The sequence below is a fragment of the Onychomys torridus genome, chromosome 6, assembly GCF_903995425.1.
Source record: "Onychomys torridus chromosome 6, mOncTor1.1, whole genome shotgun sequence".
In the NCBI taxonomy this organism is placed as follows: Eukaryota; Metazoa; Chordata; class Mammalia; order Rodentia; family Cricetidae; genus Onychomys; species Onychomys torridus.
This window is the reverse complement of record NC_050448.1, coordinates 145,244-168,172: the sequence shown is the minus strand read 5'-3', so window position 1 is coordinate 168,172 and position 22,929 is coordinate 145,244. Positions and strand designations below refer to the sequence as shown.

General features: G+C 37.6%; 2 protein-coding genes across 5 annotated transcripts in view; one reads left to right on the top strand and one right to left on the bottom strand.

Annotated features, from left to right (window-relative positions):
• The window catches only part of Hps3 (HPS3 biogenesis of lysosomal organelles complex 2 subunit 1), a 52,523-nt gene extending 35,699 nt beyond the window's left edge, over window positions 1-16,824 (top strand). The window contains exons 12-17 of one of the 4 annotated variants that reach the window (XM_036189620.1): window positions 894-1,079; window positions 1,415-1,603; window positions 3,447-3,554; window positions 11,562-11,768; window positions 12,396-12,486; window positions 16,482-16,824. In XM_036189620.1, the coding sequence (XP_036045513.1) occupies window positions 894-1,079; window positions 1,415-1,603; window positions 3,447-3,554; window positions 11,562-11,768; window positions 12,396-12,486; window positions 16,482-16,609 (909 nt within the window). In that variant the 3' untranslated portion in view covers window positions 16,610-16,824. Of the gene's footprint in view, window positions 1-893; window positions 1,080-1,414; window positions 1,604-3,446; window positions 3,555-11,561; window positions 11,769-12,391; window positions 12,487-16,481 lie in introns of those variants that run through there. The other 3 variants (XM_036189622.1, XM_036189621.1, XM_036189624.1) reach the window with 3 other exon arrangements.
• Window positions 16,825-18,259: 1,435 nt separating this feature from the next.
• Window positions 18,260-22,929, bottom strand: part of LOC118585278 (ceruloplasmin) — a 38,635-nt gene continuing 33,965 nt past the window's right edge. Inside the window, exons 18-19 of the mRNA XM_036189619.1 lie at window positions 21,769-21,931; window positions 18,260-18,459 (exon numbers count right to left, since the gene is read on the bottom strand). Of these exons, the coding sequence (XP_036045512.1) occupies window positions 18,443-18,459; window positions 21,769-21,931 (180 nt within the window). The 3' untranslated portion in view covers window positions 18,260-18,442. The remainder of the gene's footprint in view (window positions 18,460-21,768; window positions 21,932-22,929) is intronic.

Here is a 22,929-nt window from a genome sequence, read left to right as displayed (position 1 = left end):
CAGAAGAATATAAAAGCTGTGCCCAGAATTGGCGATTAGAGTAGATATAAGAGACAGTGTATTCCCTGGAAGCGTAATAGGGTAATGAGTTTTTTCAAGTATAGAAAGAAGGATATTAACTGTAAACCATATGAGTCTAATAGGTACAAAAATGCTTTCCACTCAGAAAAACCACAAGTGACACCCTGGAGTAGTTGATATTTAAATAGTACACCAAAGGAAGAAACAGAGGCCAAAGATGCTAATTATTTAAGGTGGGGGTGAGGGGATTATTTGTGTGCTTATGTCCCAGGCCTATTCTAAATCGCTTTCATGTATTATTCCATTTCATTCTTGTTTAGTGCTGAGGTCAGTGTTGTCATAGCTGTTACACACATGAGACCCCTAAAACACAGAGCCGAAATAACTTGTCTGTGATTGAACAGTTGGCCAGCTTGAACAGGCAAGGCGACTTTAGAGCCTGGGCCTTCTTATTGTTGCCTGCTTGGTCAAATGCTCACAGTATAAACATGTTTTCTAAAACAGGAAAGATTATACCAGGAGACAATTTGCAATGAGAAGAAGTCAGCATTAGGGCATCTGCTTAAAAGAGCAGAGTTCTGAAAATCAGAGTTTTCTTTCCATAATTTTGAGAAGACTTAGGACATATATTCCGAATCTAAAACTCTTTACAAAAATGGAACATCTCTAAGTTTAGTTATCTATTAGTAATTTATATAATACAGTTAATGGTATCCTTCTTGGGATAAGAGTTAGTTTTTGTGGCTAAAAAATAGAAATAAAATGTTAATAACTTTCCCCTAAATCATGAATGTATTAGGATGTATGTATGAGATGAGTAAAGTTGATTTGTAATATACACTGCATTCTAACATTTCTTTTTTAATCTGAAGATGAAGCTGGTATATGGCTTCATTCTGGAGCCTCGGCTGTTAATTCAACAGTGGAAAGGCCAGATTTCTCCTACTGAACTTGCAATTCACTTGAAGGAAACTCAGCCTGGATTGCTTGTGGCTTCAGTCCTGGGCTTACAGAAAAATGGTAAAATTGGAACTGAAGAAGCAGATTCTTTCTTTAAGGTTTGTCCAGTTGAAAATATAATTTTTCTGAACAACCTGATAGAAAACAAAGGAGAGTAGGAAATAGAACTGAAGTGAATTTTCATTCATTATTGAAAAGACAGACTTCTGTATAATCAGTTTATAATGTAAACATACAGATTAAAAAGAATGTTTCTGCAGAAACTTCATGCACATAACCTAGAATCTGTTCCTTATTTTTTTTAAAAAAATATAACTTTGCTCTTGCCATGGCTATCAAGCCATGACCACATAAACTACATGACCACATGGTGGAGTGATAGCTCTATTGTCACATTTGGCTCAGCATTTATGTGGGGTACCCTGTTTTCAAGGTGCTGTGTGGAAAAGATGAAAACACAATTCCTCAGCTTTTGGTAGACTTCTGGGAAGCTCAGCTGATAGCTTGTCTCCCAAACATGGTACTTCAGGAACTCTTCTTCAAGCTTCTATCTCAGTACATCTGGAGGTTATCTAAGAGGCAGTGTCCCGATACCATACCACTGAGAACAGCAGAGGATTTGGTAAGATAATGAAATAGTGCCTTAAATGTATACATTACATGCACAATAATCTGTTCTTAGTTGTTGGTTTTTTTGGTTTTTTTGAGACAGCGTTTCTGTGTAGTTTTGCGCCTTTTTCCTAGAACTCACTTGGTGGCCCAGGCTGGCCTCGAACTCACAGAGATCCGCCTGACTCTGCCTCCTGAGTGCTGGGATTAAAGGCGTGCGCCGGTGCCGCCGCCGCCACGACCACCGCCTGGCAGTATTGTTTTATTTTTAAGAGAGAGAGAGAGGGAGGGAGGGAGGGAGGGAAAGAGGGAGGGAGGGAGGGAGGGAAAGAGGGAGGGAGGGAGGGAGGGAGGGAGGGAGAGAGGGAGAGGGAGAGAGAGAGAGAGAGAGAGAGAGAGAGAGAGAGAGAGAGAGAGAAGATCGCGAAGGAGCTCTGCATATGCACAGATGTAGATACTCTGTGTGCAGATCCTAAAGGTCACTCTCGGGTGTTATTCCCAGGAACTCTGTCCATTTCTTTGGCAGCAGGGTCTCTAATTAACCTGCAGGATATCAGTTAGGCTATACTAGCTAGGCAGAGAGCCCCAGGTATCTTCTGTTCTGCCTCCTCAACATTGAGTTTACAAATATGTACAGCCATACCTGACATTTTTTTAGGTTCTGGAAATCAAATTCAGGTTTTTATTCTTGTGAGGTAAACACATTACATACTGAGGCTGTCTTTTCAGCCCCTACGTTAATATTTAATACATAGAACGTACCTGAAGTTACCCATCTCTTATGTATTTTCCCATTCTAAGGAACACCACCTGGGGCTGTTAAGATGGCTTATTAGGTAAAAGCTCTTTCTGCCAAGTCTTAGGATCTAAGTTCCATCCCTGAGATTCACAGTGGAAGGAGAGAACTGACTCCTGAAAGTTGTTTTCTGATCTCTACATGTGCTTCATGGCACACAAAAACATAACACACACGTAAATGAATAAAAATTTAAAGACTACTGCCTAGAAGCCAGGTGTCATGGCTCATGCCTTTAATCCTACCACTTGGGAGGCAGAGGCAGATGAATCTCTGAGTTTCTGGCCAGCCTGGTGTACAAAGGAATTTCCAGGCCAGCCAGGACTGCACACGAGACCCTACCTGTCTCAGATGCTATACCCTCAAAATAAAGAATACTTCTGTTCCCCACAGCATGTGAAGGGCTTTTCCCAGAACACTGCCAGAGCTGTACCCGTCAGTGGAGGACCGAGTAAGAAAGGGGCCTGTGAGGAATTTTGGAAGGCCTGAGACCAGGGGCAGTAGCACTATGCTTCCATTTCCTATCAGAGCACACTTGGTTTCAGTTTGTTGAAGGCAGCCATAGCAGTCCTTGCTTCCCATCCTACTCTGCTTCCCTTTTTCAGCCCAGCTGCCATGACTGCTGTGGCTACTATGCAGTGACTGAAAAGGTCACTACTGTAATTTTGTGGATAAAGGGTATCTGTGGGGATCATCTTGAGAACTTACAAGGATGTTTTACCACCCCCAAAATGATATAAATAAAAATTATTTCCACTCTTACCTTTAACTTTTATTGAATATAATTTTCTTAAGAACAGTGCTATTCTTTTTTCTAGAAGCACTTCTGTAGAATATTTTTAAGTTTCAAAATATTAGAAAATAGTTATTGCAGATTTTTGGTATGGAAGCAATGAGACTTCAGCCTTTTCCAGGGAAATACATTCTAAAAATTTTCCTTTTCCTAGGAGAGTTTGTAACTGAGTCTGAGATGTAGCAGAGGATTAATGAATGAGTGAAGAAATTATTTGTTTGTTTTGCTGTTATGTTTGGCTTGTGATGCATTTCTGTAATGTTTCAGATAAATGCCTGCAGTCATTATGGCTTAGTCTATCCATGGGTTCATGTCTTAATATCATCTGATTCCTTAGCTGATAAAAATTACACAGAAGACCTTTTGAAACTACAGGTAAAATAAAATTGTCTCTTTTACTCTTTAAATATGTAATATGTTACAGTATATTCTACAATTTAAATATGTTGTGATATCACATGGCTTGATAATTTAGAATATAGCTTTTGGTGGCAAAAATCTATAGTTGGTCACACTCAGTAGCTTTGGAGTCCTGGCTTCTGTTTGGAGCTGCTGATGGATGGGGCATCTGAGCTGAGAAGCTGGTCTCATTGCAGGTAAATGGGTAAGCTGTGCAACTGTCTTCAGTTTTAGGGTGTGCTTGAAAATAGCTGTGAGAAATAAAAGTGTACAAATATATAGGGATGTTTTGTGAGCATGAATTTTGTTTAATAATGGCTTAACACAATTTAGACTTCTTACCCAAGCCACCACTACCATCTGTCTTATGAAAACTGTGTCAGAAGAGAATATTTCAAAAGAGTTGTGGGCCACAATTTATAGTATAGGAATCCATTCTATAACTTTTTCTGCATGTGCTGTGGTAGGTCAGGCTGGGCTAAATGTGCATATCTTTTAATATTGTTTGTTGGCCCAAAGACAGAATATAATTTTTGCCTTTCTTTTATTCAGTTTTCTTGCTGTAGCTGGCCACATATAAAAATCAATATTTCATATTAGGAATTCTGAGTTTACAAATACTCTTGAAAAATCCAGGAATACTGACCACCTGTGCCCTTCACTGCTCCTGGGACCTGTTCTGACAGATGCAAGTAGCTTCTATCTGAGCAGTGCACAGCCTGTCCAGTCTGCACCACTCCCATCTCCGTGGCTTCCATCAAGATGCTGAGGGCCTCATTGTGCATTTCCTTAAACCCAATGGCCTTTATGCATTTTTGTTCTGCTTGATCCCTTAGCTTTGGGTGTGAAATTCCTGATATAAACTTTGGGAATTAGTGTAAATGTGGTTATTATCGATTATAGAGCCTGCTGGCGAATTGGGCATGGGCTAGGGAAGGAAAGACAAGAGGCTAGATTGTTAGTCTCAGACGTCAGACTATGTGGCCTACATTCTTTGATTAAAATCACCAGAGTTGGGCATGGTGGTACATGCTTGTAATCCTAGCACCTAGGAGGTTGAGGCAGAAGGATCATGAATTCAAGTCCAGCCTCAGTAATTTAGTAGTTAACCGTGCAACAATACATCACAAAGAAGAGTCTTTCACTGCCTCTTATCTCTAGTGTCTGTGTGACACTGAAACTCCTGTGTTGGGTGCTTATTTGTTCATTTTATAACTAGTGTCTGACAATGAGTTGTAAATGTGGTAGATAGCACTGGGTCTTGTCCTCCCAGAGCACACAGAACAGTGATATAATTAAAATTGTAATTGTAATATGCTATGAAATTTCTACTGATAAAGCTTCAAAACACATTCATAATCACAATCAAATGGTGTAATGCAGTGATTATTTAAAATCCCTGTAAGCAACAAAAGATAGTTTTTGTTACTTAATCCATTCAATTAACCTCTATCTTTTGATTGAGAATTGAAGCCAATACTTAAAGTTAGTATTGAAAAGGATTTGGTGAGTGCTGTCATTTTGTTGTGTTTTTGTTTCATTTATGTTTTTTGTCCTGTTGTTTCTATAATAATGGCTTCGTTTATTTTCTTTATGTGGCTTCTTATATTTGCCTATCCTCTCTTCAGTCCAAAGTATTGCTTCTAGTATTCTTTGTGGGTCAAGCATGGTGGTTAATAATTTTTTCATCTATTTATATCATGAAAGGTTTTTCTTTCTCCATCATTATGGCAGATAGTTTTGCAGGGTAAAGTAGTCTGGGTTGGCAACTGTGGTATTTTGAAGGACATTGCACCAGGCTCTTCTGGCTTTCAACGTCCCCATCAGCAATTATTTTTGCCTTTATATGTGATGTGCTTTTTCTCTTGAAGCTTTCAGTGTCCTCTTTGTTCTATATATTTAGTATTTTAATTTGATGTTCCATGGAGAATTTCTTTTCTGGTCCTAGTTTGTGTTCTTTTTGCTTCTTATGTCTGTATGGTTATGTCTTTCCTTAGTTTGGGGAATTTTTTATAATTCTCTTCAATCTGTTCTGTGCCATTAACATAGGATTTTTCTCTCTTATCTGTACCCGTGCTTCATAGATTTGTTCTTTTCACGATGCCCTCCAGTTTCTGTACATTCCTTTAACCCCTTTTTGGAAATTTTTGTTGTTAAAAATGGAAAATAAACTGACTAAACATTTCTAAATCTTTCCCCCCTAGTTATGCTTCTTTCTAGATTATCTATAGATCAGTCAAACTCAGTCACTAAGAAAAAGGACCATCAGAGCTCACAAAGGGGCTTTTTTTTTTTTGGCTCTCATTTAGAAGCAGGAGGTTCAGAATCACCTAAGAGTATTTCCAAAATTGTGGCTCGCTCCCCATCCTTTGGTGGGTTGGTATGTTGGTCTGTTGTCCTCAGTTACAATAGGGGCATATTTGTATAAAAATTAGTATAAAATCTATAAGTCCTTGATAAGTTAGAAAGCTATTATTTGAGAGAACACAGTGACTAGTAAATATCTTGCTTTCTACATCCTTGCCTGTAAAAGTAGAGAATCAGAGAAATTTGCCAAATCAGAGCTGAGGCAGACAGATCTTGGTAGAAGAAAGAAATAAATAGTATGTGATAAGGGTGGAAAGAATTAATTTCAGTACTTTTAAAAAAAATGAAGATGTCTAAGAAACCATCCTCAGCAGACTAACAGTAATCTTTGGGTCATTTTCAGTTTAGTGATAGAAGTTTTGTTGTGTATTTATCTATTTATTTGAGACAGTATCTCATTCTATAGCCTGGCTGACCTGGAATTCACTGTGTGGCCCACATTGCCATTGTAGTTAGAGTTTTTCTTCCTGGCCCACAGTCATGCCAAATCTCTCTCACCCACCAGGCCCATAGATGCTCAGAACCAACCAAGTAGACACACAGAAACTTACATTGCTTACAAACTGTATGGCCGTGGCAGTCTTCTTATTATCTATTTCTTCTATCTTAAATTAACCCATTTCTATTAATCTATACTTTGCTATGTGTCTTGTGGCTTACTGGTGTCTTTACATCTAGCTTGTCATGGCAGCTGCTGGCAGTGTCTCCCTGCCCCAGTCTTCCACCCCCTTGTTCTCTTCTCTCTTGTCCTGCCTATACTTCCTGCCTGGCCACTGGCCAAACAACATTTTATTTATACAGAGCGATATCCACAGCACTTCTCCTTTTCTTTTCTTTTCTTTTCTTTTTTTTAAAGGAAGGTTTTAACTTTTACATAGTAAAATTACATATAACAAAATAATTATCAAGCAAGAATTATAGTTACAATATTAAAGAAGATATCCTATCTATCTTATATTTGTGAGTCTAAAGTTTTATATCTAACTTACCTTGTATCATAACTGAGGAAATTATAACTATCTAGTCTTCAACCACATCAAAGACCTCAAAAGGATATAATATTATCTGAGAACAGGGAGAAGGATGCAAGCAACTTTCGGGAGTCTTGTAGGGTAGACAGAGACAGCTGGCAGCCTGGACAGTCACCTAATGTTCCTTTGTAAAGTTGGGGCATTTGTCTTTAGCCCACAGGGCTAGAGTCTCTTGGTCACTTCTCTCAGTGTCCTGTAGAATGTCTGGCAGTTTCCTCTGCGAAGCAGGAGCCTGAAGGACCATTTTGTCAAGCAAAGTTTAGTGGTCACCTTTCTATGGGTCCTGTATGTTCAGTCGATCAAGCAGTCTAGGCAAGAATAGTTTCTTGTCCAAATGGCTATTTTTGCCAAGGTGAAGATAAACTCCATATGAGGTGTCTTCAATGCCCATCCTCCTCTCTGAAGTAAATCGGTGCTGTCAGGAGCAGACATGTCTCACTGTCAAAAAAGTCTAAATTTTAAAAATATTTTAGATGCCATATTCTGTAGATCTTTGAAGTATTTGAAGATTACCTGTCTATCTGAAATATCTCTGTATATACCTAGAAGACTTAACTAACATGGCTATGAGTATGATTATCATAGATAACCAGTTATTAATCTATTTTTAATTATCCATTATAATTTTAAATGAGCTGTACAAACATAATACCTTAAACAAGAGTAGAGAAATATACACACAGTATAACAAAATTAACTTTAAGTTTGTATCAATAGACTAAAATCTATACCAATGTAAAACATTTTAAACAAGTTGTTGCTCTTTAGAAGTAAGTTCCTTAATCTACCCTTTTATCCTATTATATCTATATCATATCCCCTTTTCTTCTTTAGAAAGAGATCACATTTATAATCAACTTGTTTTAAATAAAAATACTGGTTTTTTTCTGTCCCACACCAGAAGGCTCTTCTGATTTGGGACACAAAAATCTCTTAACCTTTTCTTTCAACAATATGTTTGGGTTTAGAGAAAGAGTGAGCCAATTCCATCTCCAAAGCCAGCTTGATAATTTTGGGAAATGGGGCGTTTTTTTTTTTTTTTTTACTACTTCCTGCTAGAGGGGGGCACTGTATCTTATGGGGACACAAAGAAAATTTTAGGATTATGGAGTAGTCCATGAGGGTAAACCTCTGAGCCAATTGCCTTGAAACCATTCTAGATGTTGGATCATCTGGGCCATTGTGTCATCGGAGACCTTTCAGGTGGTCTTGGCTGATCAAACCTGATGTATCTTAATCTGGAACAAATCCACAGCCTCTGGCTTTCTGTGGAAACAAAAGCAGAGACTCTTTTCCAAAGCAACATATCCTTATATCCAAATTTTGAAGTCAAGGTACCTTTAAAATTTACATATTTGTTTAACTCAACAGCTTTTACGATCAAATCTTTTCCTGTAGTTAAAAATCCCAAAGACAACACAAACCAGATTCTCTGTGTAATATCCATCTTTGTAAGATTGAAATGCCACTGTGGCTGCTGGCTCCGCCCACCTCAGCTTCCCAACATGATGGTGGTAGTTTACTGCCAGCTCTGGGTCTGGAGCCACGTGTACCATCAACTGTCAGAAGCAGTTCTATCAAAGCAGCGCATAGCCCAGAAACTTTAAAAAAAAAAAAATAGCAAAGACTAAATCTACCATGCAGCAGAGTAAAGTGTTGCTTGTAGACTCATCATTCCTGCCACACTGCAGGTCAGACGCACACGCCAGGAACCTGCCATAGTAGCTCAAACCAGCAGGCTGCCTCTAACTTGAGAGAGACAACTAGGAAGTTGTTTTTAGCTCCGTTTTAGACTCTTTTTTGTCAGGTTTTAGGTGGAAACTCTTGCCAACACATTGGGCGCCATTTGTAGTTGGAGAGCGTCTCTCCAGCCCCTGCCAAGCCCTATTAGTCCAACAACCCATTTATAAAATAAACACACAAACATTCAAATTATTTAAACTGCTTGGCCATTAGCTCAGGCCTACCATTGTCTAGCTCTTACTCTTATATTTAGCCCATTTCTATTAGTCTATACTTTGCCACATGGCTTGTGGCTTACTGGTATCTTTACATGTTACTTCTCATGGCAGCGGCTGGCAGTGTCTCCTCCCAGCCTTCCTGTTCCCAGCCTTCTCCTCTTCCTTGTCCCGCCTACCCTATCCTTCCTGCCTGGCTACTAGCCAATCAGCACTTTATTTATACAGAGTGATATCCACAGCACTGCCATCAAATTCTGGACTCCCCAAGACTTCATCTCTTGGTGCTGGTTTTATAGGGTATAGTGCGATATCTGGATAAGTGTTGTTTTGTGTTTCTTATTATACTGATTTTTAAATTCTTAGCAATATAGCTAAAATGAAGCAAAATTTTACAAATAATCCACTTTTTGCTGTTTTGACTAGTTTCATTTCAGCTCTGTTTTTGTATCCATGCTTTTGCCTTTTCCTGCCACACCCATTATCCCATTTAATCAGGGGTCAGTAGAGAAGTAATCTGTGCCTCCTTCTGTGTTGGAAGATACTGTGTGTGGGAAAGTCTCACTTTATTTCATCTTTGCTATCTTACTGCCAGGAAATTATTCAGATAAATTATTTAGCTTGGTAAGAAAAGATACAACCTTATTTTCCTGGCCAGTCCTTGGTAGATACGTGGAATAAAATAATCATGTTGATTGAGAGTATATAGTGGATGTTCCAGGTCATCCTGTAACTCTGAGAAGATGCTGTAGCAAAAGAAGATACAATGAAAGAAATTAAGCCATAAGTATATCTCTTAATAGGAAAAGGGAAAATTTTGATGGTAGAATAAAAAATGCTATAGAATTTAAAAGTAAAACTAGTAAAGTTGCTTAAAAGGAAATACTAGTAAATTTATGAATATTAAAGTAATACCTATGCCTGTCATTCAGTATGTGGCAGGTGGTATATACAAATGTTTAGATTCTAAACAGTCACTTTAAAAGGAAAAATTACTATTTATTTGGGGGAGCAGTGAGATCGCTGCCACAGTATATGTGAAACTCAGAGGAAAATTTGGGGTTCTTACTTCTCTCCTTATATCATCTGGTTCCCAGGGAATAAACTCAGTTCATCAAGCTTTGGTGGCATGTTTGCTTACCTGTAGAGCCTTCTCCCTACCCTGCAATCTCTTTTTAAAAATATAATCAATTCTCTTTGTAGTTACTGTTCTAGTTTGATCCTGTTGCTGTGACAAACATCATGACCAAAAGCAACTTAGGAGAGATTTTATTTGGCTTATACTTCCAGGTCATAGTGCATCACTATGCAGGATCTCAGCAGGAGCCTGAAGGCAGGACTGCCTGCTGTTCTGTGCAGCATTACCTCCAACCAGGATACTCACAGCCAAGGAAACATAGCAGAAACCTCGATGGATTTTGCTTACTAATTTATCCTACATGGTCAGTGTTTAGCTGGCTTTCTTATACAGCCCAGGATCAATTGCCTAGGGAAAAGTGTTGCCCACAATGAACTAGAACCTTCCCCATCAATTAACAATAAAGACATTACCTCATAGGCATTCTACAGACCAAACTAATAAAAGCAATTAATCCATTGAGACTTGTATGTGGTACAGTGATAGGTGACAGTTAATGCTAAAAAGGACAGTTACACCCCCACCTCTCTACCACCATACATTTTACATGCTTGTTGTTGAAATGTTGGAAAAGACAAGGAAGTGTTAAAAGAAACAAAACAAACAAGGCTTTGTCACACCCCCTCATTTGCTGAACTAATCTCTGTTTCAATCGTGCTCTGTGTACAATTTTACCTTAAGATATTTTGGCTCAGTTTTGTCATAATTATTTTCTTCCTTAACTGTCTTTTGGAAATATAATTTTGGCAATTCTATCATGTTGTGTGAAATATGTGTCATAGTTTATTGATCTTGTTCCGTCTTTGCTGGGGGATGTCTTTCTGTACACTGTGAATATATGGCAAGGCGGCTTAGAGGCTGGCAGGAAATCCAAGGAGAAAGACAGGAAAGAGAAAGGTAGAGTCTGGAGAGATGCCAGCCTACTGCCCAATAAACAACATGCCAACAGAGTGGTAAAGCCATGGAACACGTGGCAAAACATAGATTAATAAAAATGGGTTAATTTAAGATATAAGAGCTAGCTAGCAAGAGGCCTGTCATAGGCCATACAGTTTGTAAATAATATTAAGTCTCTGAGTGATTATTTTATATGTGGCTGCAGTACCAAGGGCCAGGTGGGACCAGAGAAAACTTTTGACTATACTTCTTGTTGGACTTGCAACCACCCATGGTCTTTCAGTGTTAAGAATATTCATGCCAAACATTATGGGGCATAAGTCTCTGACAACATGTTGGACATATCCTCAGGTTAGAGTCCTAATTAAAGACGATTGCTTTGTATTAAACAGATTTCTTTAAATGAGAGCTGAATTTAAGATTATTTAGCACTTCAGTACAAGTATTTCAGGGCCAAATTCATGTTCTCTAAAGTTGTATTTTCTTTCTGTTTTTGGCAAAGTAGGGTTTTATCATTTTGAAAAATCATGCTATACATTGTGTTTTAATTTGGGATGCTCCATTCCATAATATTTCACTTTTCTGTTCATAGTCTCTCATATGTGGCCCTTCATTTGATGTAGCTTCCATTATCCCATTTCTGGAGCCACTCTCAGAAGACACTGTTGCTGGCCTCAGTGCTCATGTTCTATGTCGTACACGATTACAAGAGTATGAGCAGTGCATAGACACATTGCTAGAGAGATGTCCGGAGGCAATCATTGCATATGCTAATCAGGAACTGAAAGAAGAACACTGGGTATGCATTTCAGATTGTGCTTCTAGTCTTGATCATTGGTGATAAGATTTGGTAATTTTGTTGGCTTATCGTCAGAATGAGGACTATTTATGTTAGTCTAGCTTTACTGGGCTGTGTGACCAAAGAACATGTATGTTTAATGTTAGACATTTTGAGTACTTTTAGATGCTATTAAAATGCATGGGGATGATATATCTCATTTTTAAAGTGCCCTTGTTTTCAGATGAGATCTGTGATTACTTGAAGGTCTGAGTAACATATGTGTGGTGGAGGAAATACTGTCCCTGTATTTGGTCTTTGATTTAGCAATTACAAGAGTTTTAGCTTTAGCATTTCTTTTTTGTTTTTCTTCTTGCTAACCAAGATAAAAGAACATATTTCTGTTTCTCCTTGAAAATAAATGTGTACAAGAACCTCAAGTTACAGGCCTTCCCTTTTGTTTGAGTTTCAGCAGAAGCCTAGCTGCTGATAAAACATTTGTTGCAACAGAGGTGATAGATGCCTTAGCCAAAGCATACGTGTTTTTTTTTTGTTTGTTTGCTCTCTCCTGCACGGCCTTCTTACTCTCATTAGAAATCTGAGGATAAGATGCATCAAACTACATTGTATCCATTTTCCCTAAGATAGATTCTGTGGTGGAAAAAACTGCTGCCTGAACTTTGTCAGAAAGTCAAGCATGGTGGAGAGAAACATCAACTTTACCTGTCATCGTTAAAAGGTAAAATTCTCATTTTTGGATGATTATTAACTTCACTCTCAGTTTTAAATTGGACAAGTTCTTGATTTCTCTGGTGTTGTTTGTCTCTCTGATGTCAAGTGAGGTGCAGAAGTTATAGAAGTCATCTGGAGTGTTTTCAGCTGTCATGTTGCCTGCCCCCTCATACTTGATCTCATCCAGCATGTGTATTCACAGAGCTGATGTTCTTAGAAGATAGTATTTCCAGACTCTTAGCAGATTATTGCCATGGAAACTGTCATAATTCTAATATTTTAAAAATTGTGAAAGTTCAGAGCACTCTAGGTTTTTAATTTACTTCATGTAGGAAATTAACATTAGTAAACATAATTATAAGTATTGAAGAACAGTAAGTTCTTCAAGGACTTACATCTTGAACATGTAAATCCTGCAGTTTTGGAATTATTTGTATTTTTGTAATTCATAAACTTAGAATACGGAGTTCTCTGTGTGATTTTCAGTTTTAGACTGCAGTAGCTGAAGGGCTGGCATAGAGTTTTGTTCATTTTCGTAGTAGACTCCTTATCAGCATTGAGCTCCTGTTGGGAAGGCTTGCGGCTGTTTATTGACAGAGTCTCATTTATTTAAGGTCTTTTTGTTGGCAGCTACAGCACACTGAGAAGAACTCAGGAGTAGAGTCTTAGGAATTGGAACTGAGTTCTGGGTCTGCCACTACAATCCAGTTTTGTTTTTGTTTTTTTTTGTTTTGTTTTGTTTTTTAGTATTGTCAGATTAATGAGAAGTTCTTAGCTGACTCTGAGTAAACTTATAAGAAGATCAAAGTTGAAGATGGTGGACAGGGAACTACACAACACATTTAGGAACCTGAAGATTTCTTATCTTTCTACTCGAACCTGTCACTTTGCTTTGGAAAACTCTCTGTGTTGGGAAGGCTTTCTCCCCACCCTATTAAGGATGTTAGTCAGCATCTTTGACTTCTACCTGTAGCACCACAATAATAATAACAAATACAAATATCTCCAGATGTTGCCAGGTGTCACCAAGGACAGTATTATCCTAGTTGAGAACAAGTTCATTAATGCAGAGCTATTGAAATGAGGGTGAATAGGTGGCTTATTTAAGGAAGAATTTGTTACTGATTTTGAAATAATGAACTATTATTTTTAAAATTATTTTTATTTATGTATTTTTAGGTATATGAGCGTTTTGTCCGAGTGTGTGTATGGGTATCACGTGTATGTCTGCTGCCTGCAGGGACCAATAAAAGTGTATCAGATCCCCTGGACCTGGAGTTACAGACAATTGGGAACTACCATGTGGGTTCTGAGAGCCAAACCCAGGTCCTCTATAAGATCAGATAGCACTTTTAACCACTGAGCCATTTTTTCAGCTCACTACTTTTATTTTTTTAATCTAATATTGTAATATATTATAAAAATAAAGTATTATCTTAACAGTGGAGTTAACTATTAACAGCACACAATTTTACATTTTACTTATTTATTTTTTATTGTTTGTTTAATTAATTAATCAATTAATTAATTAGTTTATTTATTTATTTATTTATTTATTTATTTATTTATTTATTTATTTATGTGTGTTCATATATCTATGCATGTGTTATGATGCACATGTGGTGGCCAGAAAACAACTTTGCAGTTGGTTCTTTTTCTACTTTATTTTGGTTCTGGGGATTGAACTCAGGTCATCAAGTTTGTGTGGCACATACCTTTACCTGCTGAGACATCTCACTGCACCCTTCTGTCCCCTATTTTAATCTTCTCTTATCTTCAGTTTCTCCAACTGAACCACAAATCATACCTATTAATATATTCTCTTTGGAATGAGGGCTAGATTAAATAAATAAAAATATTAAGGGATTCAGGAAGGAAACCAAATGAGAGGTTAGGAAGAGCTTTTAAAATACTGTACAGATTTAAGATATTGGCTTTATTTCTTAGAGTTATCTTAGGGCCTTCTAGTGGGAGAGGAGAATTGAACAGTGGTGATAATTTTACTGACTTTGTAACTGCTCAGTACTTACCCCAAGTAAAAGTTCTTGTATCCAGGCTACTACTTATAGACTCCACATTTAGGAAAGTAAGTGTGTTTGATAGGAAAACATCAATAATATATGTGTTTCATATGAATTTTGCAAACTAGTTAGTGGTTGCTGTTTATTAAGATCATTGTATATGTTAGAGAAGTATCCTATTATAATTCTCAGAGAACTCTGAAAGCTAGCAATTGGTACCCAGGATATTATAGATGAGGAAACCCACTTGGAAGGCTCAGTACCTTTTTGTAAGATTTATTTTTATTATTTTAAACCATGTAGTTTTGTGTGTGTGTGTATGTGTATGTATGCACATGAGTGAAGGTGACTTCAGAAGGTGTGTATGTGTGTGTCTGCATGTGGGTGTGTGCACATTAGTGCAGTTGACCTCAGAAGGTGTGTGTGTGTGTGTGTGTGTGTGTGTGTGTGTGTGTGTGTGTGTGTGTGTGTGTGTGTGTGTGTGTATGTCTGCATGGGGGTGTGTGCACATGGTGACCTCAAATACCAGAGGTGTCAAATCTGGAACTGGGGTTACAGGATGTTGTGACATCTGACATGGGTGCTGGCAGCCCAATCTAAGGTCCTCTGGAAGAGCAGTAAATGCTCTTAGCCACTAAATCATAGTTCAAGCCCCAAGTACCATTCTTAAAGTCATACAGCATGTAGGTTGAAGAGTATCCCATCCATTCTCAGATGTATCTGATTGGAACAGTAAAATTCCTTCCCCCGTGTCACTGCTGCAGAGTTCTTTAACTTTTTAGTGACAAGGCAGGCCCATCCCATTGTGTGAAGGATGATTTAGATTGACAGATGAGTGAGTGGGTTGTACAGTAGCCCTGCAAATGGGTAAGAGCACACAGGAGATGATGTTGGAGTATGGGTAAAAATGGAAGAAAACAATGTTTTCCCAGGAACACTATTCTTAGGAGAACAAGGTCTTGAAGACATTCTTGTAATTTTTTCATTTTTTGTGGAGTGAGGGAATGTGTGCATCTATGTGTACATGTCAGAGGTCAGTTTTGGTCATCGTTCCTCAAGAGCCATCAGCTTTTTTTTGAGACAGGGTTTCTCACTGGAACCTGAGGCTAACCAATGAGGCTGAGCTGGCCAGTGAGCTGCAAGGATCTACCTATCTTTGACTTCCCAGGTCTAGGATTGTAGGCATGCAACAATGCCTGGTTTTCTTTTACCTGGGTACTGGGAATTTAAGTTCTCAGGCTTGTGTGACAAGCACTACACCACCTGAACTATCTATTCAGCCCTCTGAAGTCTTTGTTAGTAGGGTAGGGCAGCACCAACTAAGAATATAAACAAAATTTGCATAATTATCTTTTTAAAAATGTTTGGCAACCCCCTCTCCCTGCCTGCACATGCTCTTTTATTGGTACTGAGGTGAATCCAGGAAATTATATACACTAGGCAAGGGCTCTATAGCTGAGTGTATCCCCAACCCCATTAAATTCCTTAATATTGAAATTGTTTACTGAAGTACTTTATTTACTATTTAGAAGAAAAGGTATGTGGTCATGACAAAATTTATGCTTATTAACAATATGAAAATCTCATTATAGAGAGGAACCTATTTAGGAAAATGTTTTCTAGTAGATAATGGTATTCATGTCCTAGCAAACAGTCTTTGTACAGTAGCAGCATTCCTAACATTAAAGTAGCAGCCACATGATTATATTTTTCATTAGAAAATGGTAGGAATTGATTAAAAGGCAATGTAGCAATCCACCAGTGAATTAGTAACTCATTCCAGGGGCTAACTGCAAAATAAAATTTGAAGGGCTCTAGAAGGGATAAATTAAGAAGTATGAACTTATGTTATGCAGATTAAAGAGTTTTATTTATAATTCTAGCATTTTGTTACTTGAAGGAGCTTTGAATCATTAAGAGCAAATTTGTAAGAAAATAGATTTGTAGCTGTAACTCATGCATTCTTCTTTTCCACAAACAGAAGCCTTGTCAGTTACTGCCATGGGACTGGACCTGAAGGATTTCTTGAATGTTCTCCCAGAAGATGGTGCTGCAGCATTTTTCCTGCCCTACCTCCTTTTTTGCAGCAGGAAGAAATCACTGACTTGAACATATCTTTTGCAATGCATAAGCAACTGCACTTTAAATGTTCAGTCCTAGATAAAATGAGCCCAAAGAGTTCTGTGTTAATGTGTATTGCAGCTGCTTTATGGTGCTTGTTTACCTTACCATGCAATGTTGGCTGTTCGCTTAATCTATAACCTGAATCCATTTATTATCTAGAATGTAACAAAAAAAGAGAAAAAAACCTTCAAGATGTAAGATCTGTTCACATGAATTTCCTTTTAGTTTTTTTTTTTTTTTTTTTTTTTTTTAATTTTTTTTTACTCTCTATCCTATGTGGGCCTGGAACTCATTATGAATCTTATGCTGACCTCAATCTATGCAAACCTCCCAAGCCTTACAGATGTGAAGTGTCATGCAGGTATTTTCAAAACTGGACACAGACTTCTGTTGTGAGAAATATCATGGATTCAGTGCTGGGGGCATGACAGTCCTATCCACCCCAGAGTCATTGGAAGAAAATACATTGCAAGTATGCTTGCTGGTCAAACAATATCTTCATTGTTACAGATTTTCTATTTGGGTTACTATTTTGTTTTTTCATGTAAGTATGAGAAAGATGTAATGTTTCTCTCCAGTGAAAGACTGAATATTTAGATTTTGAGCTACTTTTGAAACTCATGATATACTTTTCTCAGAATTAGATGAATGTACTCATGTGGCTGTTAACATGACTTCACATATTTTCAGCCAAAGTCTTATTTCTATTCTTTATATGTATATACTCTTACTCTTTCAAACACAGTATATGAGAAAATTAAAAAACTATCATGATGTTCATATCTGTCTTTTTAATAACTTCCTTGTTGGTTGGTTGGTTGGTTGAGACAAGGTTTTACTGTATAACAGCCTTGGCTATCCTGGAACTAGCTGTGTAGACCAGGCTGGCCTCTAACTCATAGAAATCCACCTGCCTCTGCCTCCTGAGTGCTGGCATTAGACTTGTTTTGGTTTGTTTCAAATATTTTTTTTATGTGTATGTGTGTATGTCTGTGTACTGTGTACATCTAGGTACCCAAAGAGGCCAGAAGATGGCATTCTGTCCTCTGGAACTGGAGCCACTCAGTGTGGGTGCTGGGACCTGAACCTGGGTCTGCTACAAGAGTAGCAAGTACTCTTAGCCATTGAGCCCTTTTAGTAACCCTTTGTTGCATATTATAGTGTTCAAGTCCAGCTCATTGCTAGAGCTCATAAACCCAGTAAGGCTCTGCAAAACGTCTACTCAATCATTTCTTTGGAACCCTGACTTAGTCCTCTTACTGGCAATTTCTTATTTATTTTATTATCTGAATTTTAATTTTTTAAATTTAATACTCTTGGACTCTACCTTTCTCTAGTTCCAGATAGCATCTTTTGACTACCTTTTCATGTTTCTATAAAACACAGCTTGCTGTCTTCATGTTTCCTTTCTTTTCTGTGCTCTTAGCCCCACCACTTTACCCCATGGCTTGTTAGAGTGATTGATGGGAAGGCAAGAGTTGGAGACAGTTAAGTGAACTTTATAGTGATCCTGTGAAGACCCTCAAGGACAGCATCTCGTCATATGTTTTTGTTTATTTGGTACTGTTTCACAAAGTCCTAACAATGCAGGTATAAGTGGATTATGTGAAGCAATTCTGTTACCCAATGAACAAATATATGTCATGATATAGTCTGTCCATCTGAAGTAATACCAGTTCCCACACAAATGAACAGTTGTATGGCTTCAATTTTTTAAACTGTTGATAACCAATCCAGCGTAGGTGTTCTATTCAGTGACACATACATTGTTATGAATCATTGCTCTCTTTTTTCCATTTTATCACCGATTTATTTCTTTCAGCCAGACTTAGTCTCTATAGAAAAAGAAATTTTAAGACGGTTACTTAAAATAGTATGTTTTATATGGTTAAAAATCTGTACATGGATGCCTTACATTTTTCTATTTTTAAAATACTAGTTAACTTCAATTAATTAATTCTTAATTCACTTATTTTTCATATGTTTAAAAATATCTCATTCTAATACTGCTTTAATTAAGGAAAATTTGTTTTCTTCATTGCAAAAGATCCTAATCAATCATAAAGGAGAAAAGTAGTAAATTTACTGTGGAAAATCTTGGCAAATACCACGTTCACCCAAAGCTCAAAGTTCAGCAATTATAGGCACATTAGGATGTAGGTACTAAAAGGGATGAGCACATCAGTATGTAGCCTGAGTCAGATGAGGAAACACGGACTGAGCTTATGTAGACTCTTACATAGCAGAGTCTACAAGGTGGTAACTGCTCTGTATGACAGAATGTTGCTGGGGGGATTGGACCTCATGTTTACTCACAACCATCTGTAACTCTAGTTCTGGGGATCTGATGCCCTTTTGGGACTCTGGGCACCAGGTCCACAGATATACATGCAGGCAAAACATCCTTGCACATAGAATTAACTTTAAAACAAAAAGAAGTCAGCGATGTCAAAGAAAAAAGTGAGAAGTTGTCCCTTGGGATCTTTGTATGAGCTGGGATTTTCTTTTTGTGTAAAGAATATTAGGGGATAGTTGTTGAAAGCTGAAAAAGAGCTATAGTTTTTTTAAATCATTTTTTAAACCATTCTTGACATTGATGATGGTATTAGGTTATACATAAGAATATAATTACGAAATACAAATATATATGCACACATAGACATGTTCAAGCACAGGATGGGGAGATGAGGAGAGAACAAGAAGGCAGCTGTAACTTTGTAAATATGGAAGGAAGGTCTGTGGTAATTCTTTTGCAGCCTTTTTAAAAAATTATGTTTTGGATTATGTTCAAAGAAAGTTTCAAATATTCTACTTTATCAAGAGAAAGTTTTTAGATATTCATCAGAGTATTGTAATAGATTTGCCTATTTAGCTAGAATTGCAGGTGTGTATAGTCCAACTTTGAGGAATTTACAATTACTCCAGCTTTCCCACTATAGTCTGTATCTTAAATATTATCTGACAGAGTAGTCATAGTTCAACAAAAGCACTTTTTCCATATGTCAAAGGAGGTTGTTTATGTGTTTCTTCTCATAGGGAAAAAGAAACATGGAAATGACAGTGGTAGGAAAGTCACCATTTTTAATTAACTTTTTCCTTGTAGAGACAACTGTCAGCTGATATGTGATATCAGAAGATTTGTTTTTATTTCTATATGCTCTTGTCTGTATAATGAAAGGCAGTCATTTTCAGAGATGTAAAATTGATGTAGATTTCCCCAAAGCTTTATCAAACTTATTTATAGATAATATAAACTGATAAGCATGGCTTCCTATTTTTCTGTGTTTAATTCAGACTTTTTTCTGTCACTCTTTCTTCTAGTCATATGTAATATCTTTTAAACTTTTTTTAAAAGTCAAATTTCTCTAAAATATTTTCGATGTTGGTATTTGCTCTCTAATTTCCTCTATTTTAAAAACACTCTCTTCTTTAATAGCAGTTACCACTCCCTCTTCTCCCAGGTTTGTTAGACACAGAAGTCTCTAGTGTTTCTATGTGCAGGACATTCTCTGTGTCAGACATTTGCATACATAAGTTTTCAAGTGCCCCAGTGTTCCTTCCTCTCCATTACTTTTTGCATGGTTTATATGCAAGTAAGTTCCTCCCTCCCTTCCTCCATCCCTCTTTCCCTCCATCTATCTATTCTTCCTTCCTTCCTTCCTTCCTTCCTTCCTTCCTTCCTTCCTTCCTTCCTTCCTTCCTTCCTTCCTTCCTTCCTTTCTTTCTTTTTTCGTATGGGTATTTTGCCTGCATGGCATGTATATCTGTATATGACTTGTGTGCCTTGTATGCACAGAGACTAGAGGGAACTAGATTCCTTAGAACTGTAGTTACACAACTGGAGTTACAGAGGGTTATGGACATGTAGGTGCTGGGAATTGAACTCTGGTCTTCTGGAGGAGCAGCCAGTACTGCTAACTGCTGATCCATCTCACTAGCCCTGCAAGCTTGTTTATTTAGATCAGTGGTTTTCAACTTTCCAAATGCTGCAACACTTTTCACACAGTTCCTCATGTTGTGATGACCCCCCAACCGTAAAAGTATTTCATAACTGTAACCTTGCTACTGTTGTGGTTGTGCATTACCAGTAACTACATTTTTTTACTTTCGTGAAAGTTTTTTTGTTTGTTTTTGTCAAAAAAGATGGTGTAAGAGCAAAAAATGAAAAGTTTATTTACAATAAGGTGTAATCTTGAGTTACTTTTAGATTTGTAATACATTGACTTAGACTAGGAACATAGCTCAGTAGTAAAATGCTTTCCTAACATTTGCAAAACCATGGGCTCTGTTGCTAGGACCACAACACACACACACACACACACACACACACACACACACACACACACACAACATCATGCATGGACACTCATACAAATGCACATGCACACTCATACAAACATGCATTCACCTGCCTATTCCTTTCTATTATTTTTAAGGAAGAAGCATATTCTGTATGTAACTTCCTTCAGTTACATTTGCTATTTCTATTCCTACAGTTCTCAACTACAGTGCTGGAATTTTACTTTTTGTACATTTTGTTGTTGGTATATAGTCACAAAAAGATTGTTTGTTTTTCTGTGCTCTGTGTATGTGCAAGTGTGTGTGTATATCTAGGTATCTGTGTATACTTATACATGTAAGAGTTGAATGAGGAATTTAAATTTTAGTTTTTCCCAGTTCCTTTAGAAACAGTCCTTCTCTGGTAGCACAAAAAGAACTGTTCTGGGTGGTGAATGAAATTATACTGGGCTGGTTCATGCTTCTCTTATGTGGGAGGTATACAGAGAAAAAAATGCTAATGCTTTCTCTTAAGAAAGAAATTAAATCCTAAATGTTCATTTATAAGTCATGGTTGCTTCTTGTTAAAACAAACAAACAAAAACCCCTAATGTGATTGTTCGCTTACACCAGTTTTTGGTGTGATTACACTGCAAAGTTAGTGTCCATTTGTACACTTAGACAATTAATGCCATCCTAGCTGTCACCAAGTAAGTGATATCCCACTGGCCCAGCACTAAAACATTCTCTTTTGAAGGAAGATACCAGGGTTGCCAGTTCACAAGTATATACTGGAAGATCTATTTAGACAAGACAGGAATCTTAGTTGCACTCATAATACCTAGAGGTACTACCTGTATATTCACCTTGATTTGGTAAGACAGTGTAGGTAGTTTCCATTCCAGCATGAACATGGTCAGTCACGTGGCAGTGGAGTAACCAGGTTCCAGGTGTTTGGGGGAACATTTCTAGGGTTTGGTATGTTCCGGGGAAAAGGTCAAAGACATCAGAACTGTAAATTCCCCTGTGCTTTATTAGAAAAATGACAAATATTAGAGTTTATTCAGTAGCCTTTCATTGGCCAGCTCTAATGAAAAAGCAGAAACATTTTTTAAAAAAATGAATCCCTCTATATTTTATGTAGTGAAATCTGTAATCCTCATCTAAAGCCTCAGCACTCTGAGCCATAAAGGAAGATGTGAAGGAGGCATTTATTAGTCAGGACGACTATGTCTAAAACCGTGAATCTAGTTTGTCTCTTTTTCAGAGACTTGAGCTACACAAAACAACCAACCTGTGGTGTCACTAGTGCTTGGATCAATTATTGTCTCTCGCCAGGCGGTGGTGGCACACGCCTTTAATCCCAGCACTTGGAAGGAAGAGCCAGGCAGATCTTTGTGAATTTGAGGCCAGCCTGGGCTGCAGAGTGAGTTCCAGGAAAGGGGCAAAAGCTACACAGAGAAACCCTGTCTCAAAAATAAAAAAAGTATAGTCTCTCTTGCTTGTGAAACTGTCAGCTAAAGAGAGAATAAAAGAAGCAGAAAAGGGTGCTGATGGAGAATTTAAATAACATTGACAATTCAAGTATTCTTGACCCCCATCCCTGGCATATTTCTGTGAAAATAATACTGAAAGCTCATTAATGATGTATGTGCAGAAAACAGCATAGATTATACAAAAGACATTCTGCAGTGTGTCTTTTTTTTTTTTTTTTTTTGGTTTGTTCAGAATGGGGTTCTCTGTGTAACAGTCCTGACTGTCCTGGAACTTGCCTTGCAGACCAGGCTGGCCTTGAACTCACAAGATCTACCTGCCTCTGCCTTCCAAGTGCTGGGATTAAAGGTGTACGCCGCCACCACCCAGCCGCCTGTGCATTTTCTACATTAGTTTAAAAACAGAAAAATGCATCTTTAAGAGGACCGTTGTTTTCACTAGATAAAGGGTAGTAGTTCTAGGGATGTTAGTTGCTTGACACCTAAGTGTTAATTCACCTCACACAATATAAGAGTGAACTTGGAATGATCAGG